Raw genomic sequence first — 12,440 nt, 5'->3', positions numbered from 1 at the left:
CCCACCCCGAACTCCCCACGGCTCACATTCACGCGGGACTTCTTTCCCCCCCACCCTTTTTCCCCATTTTAGCCACGATTCAGGCCAAAAACGGGTTTCACATCCTCAAGCCCCACTGCCAAAGCGGGGCTCCAAGGTGTGGGGGCCAGCTCAGCATCCCCAGCTGGGGCAGGGGGATGTCGCCAGCCCCCGACCCCCCGCGCGTCGCCCGTGGGTGGCTGTGCCAACACCTCGTGGGCGACCGGAGAGCGGGGCTGGCACGGGGAGGGGGCTGAGCCCGCGGTGCCACAGTTTGGAGGGGACCGTGGGGACGGCGCCGGGGGGCTGCGGCCGCCCTCCCCGAGCGGAGGCTCCCGGGTTTCTGCTCTCCTCTCTCCCTTTCTCCTTCTCCTTCCTCCCCTTTGGGCTGGACGTGCCCGGGCAGCTCCTGCTCCTTCGGCTCCCATTGATGTTCCTCCCAAACAGCCCCGCCGCCTGCCAGCAGCCTCCCGAAAAAAAAAAAAAAAGATTTGGGAAGCCGGGGGAGGATGAGTGTGGGGGGGTGGGGGGGGGGGGGGGAGAAGCGGGAGGGAGAACCGGGGCGGGAGAGCGGGAGCGGGACAAGTGAAACCGCCGCGGGGCAGCTCCGGCTGCGGCGCTCCCAACGCCGCGGCGGGGGCCGGGGCCGTGCCACCGGCGCTGTCCCCAGCCTCGCCACCGCTCCCGGCACAAGGTGCCAGCCCTGCGCCCACCCCCGCCCTAAATCCCTCCGGAGACCGGCCCCGAAGGGTCCCCCCCCGGCCCCCGCCCCACCTCCATCCGTGTCCCCCCCCGGGGCTCAGCGGCTCAGTTTGTGGGGGCGGCCGTGCCCCCCTCCGGCTCCCTCTTGCCTCCCTTGGCGGCCGACGGGTCCCCGGCGCCTTTGCCCTCGGGCTCGGCCCCGTCCTTGCCCCCGTCGTGCGTCTTCATGTGCTTGCCCAGGTGGTCGCTGCGCATGAAGACGCGGCCGCAGACGGGGCAGGAGAATTTCTTGGCGCCCGTGTGGGTCTGGAGGTGCCGCTGGAGCTCGTCGGAGCGGGTGAAGCGCTTGCCGCAGAAGAGCCAGTTGCACACGAAGGGCCGGTCGCCGCTGTGCCAGCGCAGGTGGGCTTTCAGGTGGGAGGTCTTGGCGTACGCCTTCCCGCAGCCGGGAATGTGGCAGTTGTGCAGGTGCTTGCGCTTCACCCCCTCGGGGCACGGACCCCCCCTCTCCGCCTCCTGGCAGTTGGGGCAGCGGCACGCCGCCTGCCCCCCGCCCCTGGGCACGGCCCGCCGGGCCCCCTTGGGCCGCCCCCCGCCCTCCCCCTCCGGCCCCCGCGGCTCCGGGGGCCCCTCCAGCGCCTTCACCCCCTCGGCCGCCAGCAGATGCTGCGCCGGCGGGGGCAGCAGGTGGGCGGGGGGCGCGCAGAGCTGGTGCTCGCCCCCGCCGTACCCGCCCAGGCCCGCGGGCAGCCCGGGGTGCGCGGGCACCTGCAGCCCCCCGCCCTGCCCGGGGGGCAGCTCCATCCAGCTGGCTCCGGCGTGCAGCTCCCACCAGTTGACACCTCCGCCCTCCTCGCCGGGGGCTCCGGGGTGCGGAGGCCGAAACCAGGGCTCGTAGGGATGCGCCATGTCCGGGGCGGCCGGCAGCAGCTTGGCGTAGGCTCCGGGGGCGGCGGGGCCGTCGGGGGGCAGCTCTAACCTCGGGGGGCCATGGGGATCGTAGGCGCCGGCGGCGGCGAAGGCGGCGTCGTCGGGCCCCGGCAGCGGCAGCTCGGGCGGGGGCAGCGGCGAGGCGAAGTCGGGGGCCCCCGGCGCGGCGGGGCCGTGGGGCTGGAAGGGCTGGAGCGGCTGCAGGTCCAGGTGGGTCGGGGAGGCGCGGGGCGCGTCCGAGGGCTGGGATCCCAGGGAGCCGCAGACCGCCGTCAGCATTGCGGGGCGGCGGCGCGCACAGACCTGCGGGGCCAAGCGGGGCGGGCGGGGAGGGAGAGGGGAGAGGGGAGAAGAGCTGTGAGAGGAGGGGGGGGCGCGGCTCCGCACCCCCCGTCCCTGCGCTCACCGGCACCGGCACCGGCGGCGTCTGCAGCGCCCGGCAGCCGCGGTTTGGGGGTCGCTGAGCCCCCAGCGAGGGGGTTGCGCTGCTCTGCGACACCGCTGTGACACCGGGATGGTGGCACCAGTTTGGGGGGGGGGGCACCCCTTACACCCGTCCTCGCCCCCTGCGGACCCTGTGCCAGCCCCTGGTGCCGGTGGGTCGCGTCTGCAGCACGGAGGGGTCGGTGCCTGATTCCAAAATCCGCGGAAACCTCCCAACATCTGCTTGGCCACCTCCCCGACTGTGTCCCCCAACACTGCCTGGGTCCCCAAGGGGACGTAGGTGGCATCCCCAAGCCCATGGAGGGGACACGGCGCCCACGGGGGGACACGGCACCCCCCGAGGCCAACCTGTCTCTCCCGCATCCCAGCCGGGCTGGGAAAGCATCACCCCCCTCTGCTCCCGCCCCAAGGCCAGGGCCCAGCTGGGAGCCCTCGGGCTGTTTTTTTGGGGGGGCTGCACCCCCGGGCTGGTTGGCAGCGGGATGAGGCAGCGGAGCCGCGGGCCGAGCCCCCGGCAGCGCTTTGAAGCCGGGCTCGGGGCTCGGCTTCACCCGCGCCCCCGGGGCACCCCCGGGGCACCCCCAGACCCCCGGGGCAGCCGCAGACCCCCGGGCACCCGCAGGCTCCCGGCAGGGCGGCCGTGACTCAGCGGGAGCTGTGCAAACCCCACGGGGTTGGGGACGGGCCCCACCCCGGTGTCGAAATCCACCTGCCGCCACCGGCTCCCGCCCCCCGGCTTCCCACCGGCGCCGCGGTGAGGGGCGGCCGAGACCCCCCCCTCCCTGAAACCCCCCTCCCACTGGCCGCTCTCGTCACCATCCCCTTGTCCCGGCCACCCCACACTGCTCCCCCCAGCCCGCGTGGGACAGGGACAGACCCTCAGGGACACACTTGGGGGTGCTGGAAGATTTGGGGTGGGGGATCCCCTGAACGGACCCCCAGTGCCCCCCGATGCCAACGCTGTGATTCCAGGGTCCCCACAAAGCTGGAGACCCCTCAGCTGCGCGTTTTCCCCTGCCAGGCGTCACCCAGGAAAGCAGGGGGACCCCCAAAGATCGGGGTGGGAGCTTGGGGGGGGTCCCAAAATCCCCCCGACGGGACCCGCCTGTACCCGTGCTGCCGACACAGGTGGGGGCTCGGCCTCGAGCTGGTGGCAGGATGAGCCCCCCGGGGTGGCAGCTGAGCAGATTTTGGGGTCCTGCTCCCCACCCCAACCCTGGGGACGCCCTCCTGGGGACTGTCCCCGCCTCCTGGGGACACCAGCGGGGTCGGAGAGGGCTGGCACTGCCGGGGTCCATCGCTCCCACCCGCAGTGGTGCTCGGTGGGGTCCTGAGACCCCCCCCCCAGCCCCTGCTGCCCAAATTGGGGTCGAAGCCACAGAGCGCCGCGGTGCCAGCCCGTCACGGGGCTTTGGGGTGGCAGCCGGCACGGACAGGGCCCCCCCAGATCTGGGGGCTGAGGGACATCCCCCAGCCCCCCTAACCCCCACGGGAGGGGACGGGACCCCCCGCGCGGTCCGGGGTCGCTCCCACCCCGTCAGATCCAGCACGGGGCTCTCCTGGAGCACCCCAATCCCATCGATCCCCCCCCGGCTCGGGGGTCCCACCGACCCCCCAGTGCAGCCCCACCGTGACCAGCGGCACCATCCCCCCCTCCCGTGCCAGCTCCAAACCGGGGCAAAAGGGCCACGACCGGGATGGGGGGAGCGCTGGGAGAACCCCCCCTGCACGGGCCTGCCCCAGCCGGGCACGGAGCCTCCCAGGACATTTTTCCATCCGGGAATGATGACAAAAATCCCCAGGGGCCTCCAGCGTCCTCCCTCCCTCCCTGGCGGGGCTCAGCGACGCGTTGGCCATTTCACCGCAGGGAAACTGAGGCAGCGGCGGGTGAAGCGTCCCGTGAGTCACGGCCCGGGCTGGGCAGAGGCGGCCCGGCCCCGTCTCCCAGCTCCGCCGGTGCCTCGCCCCGCGGCGGGGCCGGGCGGGCGCCGCTGCCCCCAGCACCGGGAGCCCCGACGGGGGGCACGGCGGCGGCGGCGGGGCCGGGCCCGGGGGCTCGGGGGATGCCGCAGGTTTGGGGGGGATGCCGCGAGTCCCGGGGGATGCCCCGGGGCCGGGGGGACGCTGCGGGGCCGGGGGGGTGCGGTGGGTTCGGGATTGTCCCCCCCCGCCCGACCCACGGCAGCGCTCCCCCGGGGATGTTTCGGGAGGGGAACGGGGCCGCACCGGTGGCGGCGGGGGGGGTCCAGCCTGTCCAGCCCCCCGCAGGACTCGGCAGCACGGGAGGGGTCTCAGACCCACGGGAAGAGTCGCGGTCCCGAGGGGAGGGGGTCGCGCTGGAAATTGCAGCGAGGGGACACAGCGCGGTGCCCCGGGGGGTGGCGGGGCCGGGAGCCCCGGAGCTCGGTGGCCAGCGGACGCGGCGGGGTGGCGAGCAGGGACTTGCCGGGGCCGGAGCGGCCGCGGCCGCGTCCCTGCCGTCGGTCAGGGCAGCCACGTCCCCGGGACCATGCCGGGGGTCCCATCCCCGCGCCCGGGAGCACCGGGGGTACCTACGGGTCTAGCGGCAGCGAGGTCCCGGCGGGTCCGTCCTCATCGGCGTGGCGCGGGCGCTGCTTCCCGAGGGGACCCCGAGGGACCCGCGCGGCTCCCCAGGGACGGGGCACCCACTGGGCCGGGCGAGCAGGAATGGCCGGGTCCCAGCCCGGCGGCCGGCTCTTCCCTCCGCCCCCCCGCCCAGCTCCACCCCCGGCCCCGGTGATTTTAACCCTTGGAGGCAGAGCCGCAGCCCCGCCGCTTGACAGGAGCCGGCTCCGGTCCCAGGATCCGGCGGATGAAAGCGGAGGGAGGGGACGGGAAGTTCGCAGCAGACACCGCAAACAGGGGGGTAATTAAAGAAGAAAGCAACAACCGCCTCCCTCCCGCGCCCGTGGCCGCCTCCTCCCGCCACCCCCCCCCCCGCTCCCCGGAGACCCCCGGGCGCCCCTTTTGTCCCCACCCCCATCCCGGCACCGCAGCTGTCCCCCCCCTCGCCTGTTGGTGACACGCAGGTGGCCGCCCTCTCCTCCTGCCACCCCCTCCGGAGACCCCCGGAGTTGTCCCCGCATCAAGGGGTGACACACGGGCGTGGCCGCCCTCTCCTCCCGCCAGCCCCGCGGGGACCCCCGGTGTGTGTGCCCGCGCCGGGGGTGGCGCGCAGAGGCGGCCGCCTGCTCCCGCCCGCAGGGGTGTCACCTGTCCCCGTGGGGGGCTCGGTGCCCCCCGTTGCGCCTCGGTTCTGCGCCGCGGGGTCAGTGGGACGGGGGTGGACACAGGGGACAATTTTGGGGTCAGAGCTGGCAGGAGGGATTGGGACACAGGACCCACCGCGACCCCGACGGATTTGGGGCAGCCCAAAGGTGGGAGGTGCTGGCCGAGCCTGTCCCCGCTCGGCCGGGAGTGTCCAACCCCGCTGTCTCCCGTGTCCCCCCCCGAGGCCGCCGGGAGGGACAATCCCCGGGAGCTGCCGGGTGACAACACCACGGCCGCTGGAGCCACTTAATCACCGCCGCGTCGTGTCCCCATTTCCGAGCCCTGCGCCCGGCTGGCGGCCACCACAGCCCCGCGGGGACCCCGGTGGGCACGGTGGGAGCCCCCAGGTCCCCAAATGCCACGGGAGAAGGCGCTGGCGGCCCCGCAGAGCCGGGACAGGGCCGGCAGCGCCGGGATCGCGGCTGGCGCGTGGGAGCCCGCATCTCCCGGCCAGCCTGGCAAGCGCCCGGCCAGGGCGGAGGGTGCAGGGAGCTCCTCCCTGGCCCCGGGGAAAACTCTCCTGGTTTTCATCATCCCGGCAGGGACGGCTCCGCCGCCGCCGCCACCGAAACGCGGCGGCCCTGTGGGCTGAGCGCGGCCCCGCGGCCCGGCCCCGCCGCGCTCCGGGAGGGGCGGCCCGGGAGGGGACACCGGGATGGGGACACCAGGATGGGGATGGTGGGATGGGGACACGGGGATGGGGACACAGGGATGGGGATGGTGGGATGAGGACACAGGGATGGGGACACAGGGATGGGGGACACGGGGATGAGGACATTGGGATGGGGACACTGGGATGGGGACACCAGGATGGGGATGGTGGGTTGGGGACACCGGGATGGGGACACCAGGATGGGGATCCCGCCATGGGGATCCCGGGATGGGAAGGGGCAGGCCAAGCAGCTGATGGGGTTCCTGGTTGTGCAGAAATGGGGGTGAGCACACGCCTGCGGCTCTCTAGGGCACATCTGGGGGGATTTGGGTGCACCCCAATCTCAGGGTCCCACTGTGTTTCCTCTCCTCTGCCTGCCCAGGAGGATCCAGGGCTGTTCCTGTGGCTGCTCCAGCTTGGAGACCCCCGAGTGTTGCTGGGGTTTGGGTGGTGGCCTTGGGCTCCCTGGCTGGCCCTGGGGGCCGGATCGTGGCCACCAACAGCTCTCTGGGGCAGACTTGGCATGTGCAGCTCCCAATTCCCATCCCAATCCCAAACACAATCCCAATCCCAATTCCCATCCCCAATTCCCATCCCCGATCCCAATCCCAGTTCCCATCCCAGTCCCCATCCCTGCTGTGCCACCACAGGGAACAGGTACCGTGTCCACTGGTCCCCAGCTGCCCCTCAGCCACCCTGCACATGTGGCCTGTCCCTGTCCCTTTGCTCCAGGGCTTCTCCCAGTGCTCCCAGTGCTCCCAGTGCAGGATGATCCCAGGCACTCCCACCCCAGCCATTCCCCACTCCAGGAGGGGCTGCAGGGTGGGAGGATGTGGGGGACACGTGGGGACAGGGATGGGGATCTGGGAGGGCCACGACCACCTCATCCCACCAGCACCGCACCCCAAAACCCCACTGGGACCCTCAGACCCATCCCAAAACTCAGATCCAGGCTGGGATTCTGCTGGGATGAGTCTGGGAGCAGCAGGAGGCAGTGGCACAGGACTGGGGGGACTGAGGGGATCAGGATTTGGGGTAAAACCCCACTGGGACCCTCAGACCCATCCCAAAACTCAGATCCAGGCTGGGATTCTGCTGGGATGAGTCTGGGAGCAGCATGGGGCGGTGGCACAGGACTGGGGGCACTGGGGACCAGGATTTGGGGTCTGGGGGCTCCTGGAGCCCCCCCAAGCAGAGCTGGGACCACCCAGGGCAGGGAATCACGGCGCATCCCAGGGGGGATCTCCTCTCACCACCGAGTGTCTGAAACCCCGAGCCGTGCCTTGAAATTACGGCTAATTACAGAGCTCATTTGCATAAATTATAAGGCAAGAGGCAAATGCCTCCAATCCCTCCGAGTGATCAGGCAGCGGGGGAGGGGGGAACCAGGGGGAGACGGGGGGGGACAGGGGGGTTCGGGGTGGGGACAGGAGGGGTCGGTGCTCCCCAAAACGGCAGCGGGACCTCGGGGTGTCCCCAGAGGCTGGCATGGGGGGGACACGGCCCTTGGTGGGTGACAGCGAGGGGGACAAGGGCAGGGTCGGGCGGGGGGTGGCACTGGGGGTTGGGGACAGCGCTGTCCCCAGGGGAAATGGGGCTGGGGGATGGAGGGACAGAGGGATGGAGCAGCGCGGTCACCTCGTGGTCCCCCCAGTCGGGGAGGTGTGCGGGGGAACAGAGGCACAGCGATGTCCCCCAGGTCCCCGGGGGACGCTGAGGGGACAGAGGGACATCCCGACCCCCTGCCAGCCCCGGGGCCGAGCACTCCGAACGCTCCCGGCTCCGGGAAGGCGGCGATTCCCTCCGGGGCCACCCAAGAAATGGGTGCCCGTGTCACTGTCCCCGTCGCTGTGTCACACGGGGGGGGGGTGTCACTGCGTGGCTCTCAGCTGATCCCTGTCCCCGAGCACGTCCCTGCGCGCCCTCCCACGCGGGTGGGTGCCGGTCGCGCTCTCGGGGTGCCCCGGGGGGGGCTCTGCCGCGGCTGCCACAGGGCTGCGCCGTCTGGGTCGCCCCGCGCCGCGGGGACAGCCCGGGGGTGGCCGCGGGGCCTCAGACGGGGACAGACGGAAGTGCCGGGATCCTCCCCGCGGGTTTTGGGGGGCCCCACGCCCAGACGGCCCCGAGGGGGTGACGCTGGGGTGACGTTGAACCTGCTGAGCCTGGGGGGGACCCCGGGACTGCTGGAGGTGGCACGGCGGGGACGATGCCAGGTGAGGAGGGGATGGTGTGGCACTGGGTGGGCACAGCCCTGCGGGGTGGAGCAGTCCTAGAGGGGGTGTCACAGCCCCCACGGGGGTGTCACAGCCCCCCCGGCGTGGCACGGTCCCCACGGGGGTGTCACAGCCCCCACGGGGGTGTCACAGCCCCCCCGGGGTGGCACGGTCCCCACGGGGGTGTCACAGCCAGCACGGAGGTGTCACAGACATCGTGGGGGTGTCACAGCCCCACGGGAGTGTCACAGACACTATCGGGGTGTCACAGCCACCATGGAGGTGTCACAGCCCCACGGGAGTGTCACAGCCCCCACGGGGGTGTCACAGACACTATCGGGGTGTCACAGCCCCCACGGGGGTGTCACAGCCCCACGGGAGTGTCACAGCCCCAGGGGGTGTCACAGACACTATCGGGGTGTCACAGCCCCCACGGGGGTGTCACAGCCCCATGGAGGTGTCACAGCCCCACGGAGATGTCACAGCCCCCACGGGGGTGTCACAGCCACCATGGAGGTGTCACAGCCCCACGGGAGTGTCACAGACACTATCGGGGTGTCACGGCCCCACGGGGGTGTCACAGCCACCATGGAGGTGTCACAGCCCCACGGGAGTGTCACAGACACTATCGGGGTGTCACGGCCCCACGGGGGTGTCACAGCCACCATGGAGGTGTCACAGCTCCCACGGGGGTGTCACAGCCCCACGGGAGTGTCACAGCCACCATGGAGGTGTCACAGCCCCACGGAGATGTCACAGCCCCATGGAGGTGTCACAGCCCCACGGAGATGTCACAGCCCCCACGGGAGTGTCACAGCCACCATGGAGGTGTCACAGCCCCACGGAGATGTCACAGCCCCATGGAGGTGTCACAGCCCCACGGAGATGTCACAGCCCCCACGGGGGTGTCACAGCCACCATGGAGGTGTCACAGCCCCCACGGGGGTGTCACAGCCCCACGGGGGTGTCACAGCCCCACGGGGGTGTCACAGCCACCATGGAGGTGTCGCAGCCCCAGGGGGTGTCGCAGCCCCCCCGGGGGTGTCCCAATAACCGCTAGGACACCGTCCCCTCGCTGCCCTCCAGCCGCGCCACCGCGGCGACAAGGACGGAGCCCCGCGCCAGGCGCCGTGCCCGGGGCACAGCTGGCACGGCGCTGCCCACCCGCTCTCCGAGCACAGGGCCGCCTGCCAGCCCGGCAGAGATCTCTATCGCGATTATCGCGACGGGGTTGCCCTGCCCGCGGCGCGGCCGGGTCACGGCGTGCCCGGAGGCGGCGTTTCCTCAGCGGGAGCAGCAATTGCTGTCGGGACTCGACCTCTGCGACGCGGCGACGGAGCTGGCGGCTCGGCAGAGGGTTAGATGCGATTTTTAATTTGAGTTTTAATTAGTCCCGTGCTAATCTCGCTGCCGTATCTGCGCCCAGCCGGCCCGGCTGTCAGTCACGGCCTGGGGAAACCTGCCCGGCACGGGCGGGGAGCGGGGACAGCGGGACACGGGGACAGCGGGGACAGGGACAGCGGGCAGAGGGACCGCAGGCATGGCGTGTCCGCGCTCCGTATTCTCTGAGTGCGCCGGGACCCCCCGGTGCAGCCTGGCTGCGCTGTGTTGTCCCCGCGTCCCCTGTGCCAGCCTGCGCGTCCCTGTCCCCTCTCACTGCTGTCCCCGTGTCCCCGTCGCAGCCGTGCCGTGCCAGCCAGCGCGTCCCTGTCCCCTCTCACTGCTCGCCAGTGTCACCCCCAGGACGGTGGCGATGTCGCCTTCCCAGGCACGGTGACACGGATCGCTCCCTCCTGGGGAAACTGAGGCACGGAGCGACAGGCCGCGACTTGTCCCTGCAAGTTGTCACACCCGGGGGGGCGACCCTGTCCCCTCCCTCCCCGGCAGCCTGGGCTGAGCCCGCGGGGACCCCCTGGACCCCTGCTCGGGGTCCCCACCCGGTGTCCCCTCCCTGGAGGGTGGCAGTGCCACATGGGGTGTCCCCTGGCGGCCCGGGCTGGTGTCGCAGGGTCCCCATCTCGGGGAGGTGGCAGTGCCGCTGGGGGATGTCCCCCCCCAGCCGTGGCTGGTGTCGCAGGGTCCCCACCTTGGGGGTGACAATGCCACTGGGGGATGTCCCCGCCAGCCCCGGGGTCCCTCTCGGGGGCTCAGACACAGCACCGGGGTCCCGTCCAGGTGTCCCCACGTCCCACACGTGGCTGTCGCCGCGTCCCCACCACCGGGAGCCCTTTACGAGCCGCGAGCGCAGCCGCGCTGTCCCCGCGGGTGTCCCTGAGCGTCCCCAACGCCGCCACCGCTCCGCGCCACCTCCAGGGCGGGACACACGGGGGGACCCCGGGAACGGGGTGGTTTTTTTTGGGGTGCGGGGCGGGGGTCGGGGCGGCGCTGCGGGGCGGCTGAGTAAGCGGGGCGGGGACGGGAGGCGGGGAGGCTCCCGCCGCTGCAGCTTCCCACAAATGGAGGCCCCGCGGCCACAGACGCGGCGCAACAAAGCACCGGGCAATTATTTGGCTCCAGCGGGAGGGAGCTGAGCTGCCGGGCCCGTGGGGGCTGGAGCCAGCTGGGCACCCCCGGCACCCCCCGGGCACCCCCCGGCACCCCCCGGGCACCCCCGGGCTGGCAGCGCCCCTGGGGGGAGCGGGGAGGGTGAGGGACCCCCCCCCCCCGATGGGTTTTGGGGATCCCAAAATCTGTGAGGGGACCGGGGAGCCCCATCCCTTCCCGCGCCTTGAACACCCCAAAAGGCTCCGAGCAGCCTGAAGCGCCGAAATCTGTGAGGGGATTGGGGAGCCCCATCGCTTTTGGGGGCCCCGAAATCTGTGAGGGGATTGGGGAGCCCCATCGCTTTTGGGGGCCCCGAAATCTGTGAGGGGATTGGGGAGCCCCATCGCTTTTGGGGGTTCCGAAATCTGTGAGGGGATTCGGGAGCCCCATCGCTTTTGGGGGCCCCGAAATCTGTGAGGGGATTGGGGAGCCCCATCGCTTTTGGGGGTTCCGAAATCTGTGAGGGGATTCGGGAGCCCCATCGCTTTTGGGGGCCCCGAAATCTGTGAGGGGATTGGGGAGCCCCATCGCTTTTGGGGGCCCCGAAATCTGTGAGGGGATTGGGGAGCCCCATCCCTTCTAGCGCCTTGAACACCCCAAAACTCTCCAAGCACCCTGAACCCCCAAACCTCTTCACGGGACCCCAATCCTCTCAGGGAACCCCGATCCCCTCCTAGAAGAGGATCGGGCACCCCCGCATCCCCCCCCCCCAAATAGTCCTGAACCCCCTGAACCCCCCACTCTCTGGGAACCCTCCCGAGCACCCCAAAGTCTGCACGGGGGGCTGGGGATCCCTAAAACCCCCGGCACCCCAAGCCCCTCCAGAACCCCCCCCCTCCGAGCACCCCAACGTTCCTGAGGGATTTGGGATCCTCCCTGGGCACCCCAAAACTTCCTGAGGGACTGAGGACCCCCCCGGGCACCCCAACCTCTGCTGGAGACCCCCGAACCCGACAAGAGAGCAGGGCGCCCCAATCCCTGCAGGCACCCCGATCTCCTCCAGCACCCCAAATCTGAGAGGGCGCGGGGGACCCCCCTCCCCCTGAGGCCTGGGGGGAACCCCAAGTTCGGCAGGGACCCCCCCGATTCCGCAGGGACCCCCCCGATTCCGCAGGGACCCCCTCCCTCTCCGCGGGCCCCGGGACCCCCCGGACCCCCGCCCTGCCCGCCCCGAGGAGCCGCTGCTGGGTGGGGGGCGAGGGGGATCCCCGGGACTCCCCACCCGCCGGGGGACCCCGTGACGTCATCCGGCTTCAACCGCCCGGGCTCCCCCTCCGCCAATCACAGGCGCGGCTCGCGCGCCTCGCGCCTCCCATTGCTTCCTCGATCCGTCGATCAAAATCTGGTGACCAATCACAAGGCGGGTCACGCCCAGGAGGAAGTCCGCCCCTCTTTGATGGCTGTCAATCAAACAGCGGATGGCCACAGGCTGGGCTTGCGTCCATTGGCTGGCTGCGCTGTCAATCAGAGCTCTGCTCTTCTATTGGCTTTCCGCTGCCGTCGATCACCTCAGAGCTCCGCGCCCATTGGCGGAGCCATCCCTCCATCACGAGCCTTACTGCTCGGCGCAGCTGCCCATCAACCTCCATCCCACCGCTGATTGGCCGCCGCTCCCCCATCTCGCCGCCCATTGGCCATCTCGCAAA

General features: G+C 71.5%; 1 protein-coding gene across 1 annotated transcript; it reads right to left on the bottom strand.

The window, feature by feature from the left end:
- Window positions 1–801: 801 nt before the first annotated feature.
- Window positions 802–1,952, bottom strand: SP6 (Sp6 transcription factor). The gene has a single exon (XM_053999989.1). It carries the CDS (start codon window positions 1,927–1,929, stop codon window positions 826–828), a length of 1,104 nt encoding a protein of 367 aa, XP_053855964.1. The 5' UTR covers window positions 1,930–1,952; the 3' UTR covers window positions 802–825.
- Window positions 1,953–12,440: the final 10,488 nt, after the last annotated feature.

The sequence above is a fragment of the Vidua macroura genome, chromosome 27 (assembly GCF_024509145.1).
Source record: "Vidua macroura isolate BioBank_ID:100142 chromosome 27, ASM2450914v1, whole genome shotgun sequence".
In the NCBI taxonomy this organism is placed as follows: domain Eukaryota; kingdom Metazoa; phylum Chordata; class Aves; order Passeriformes; family Viduidae; genus Vidua; species Vidua macroura.
The sequence above is the reverse complement of the archived record's forward strand: the minus strand, read 5'-3'. Positions and strand labels throughout refer to the sequence as shown.

Excerpts from the sequence above, each read along its gene's own strand:
- SP6 (XM_053999989.1), bottom strand. The coding sequence starts at position 1,929 with ATGCTGACGGCGGTCTGCGGCTCCCTGGGATCCCAGCCCTCGGACGCG.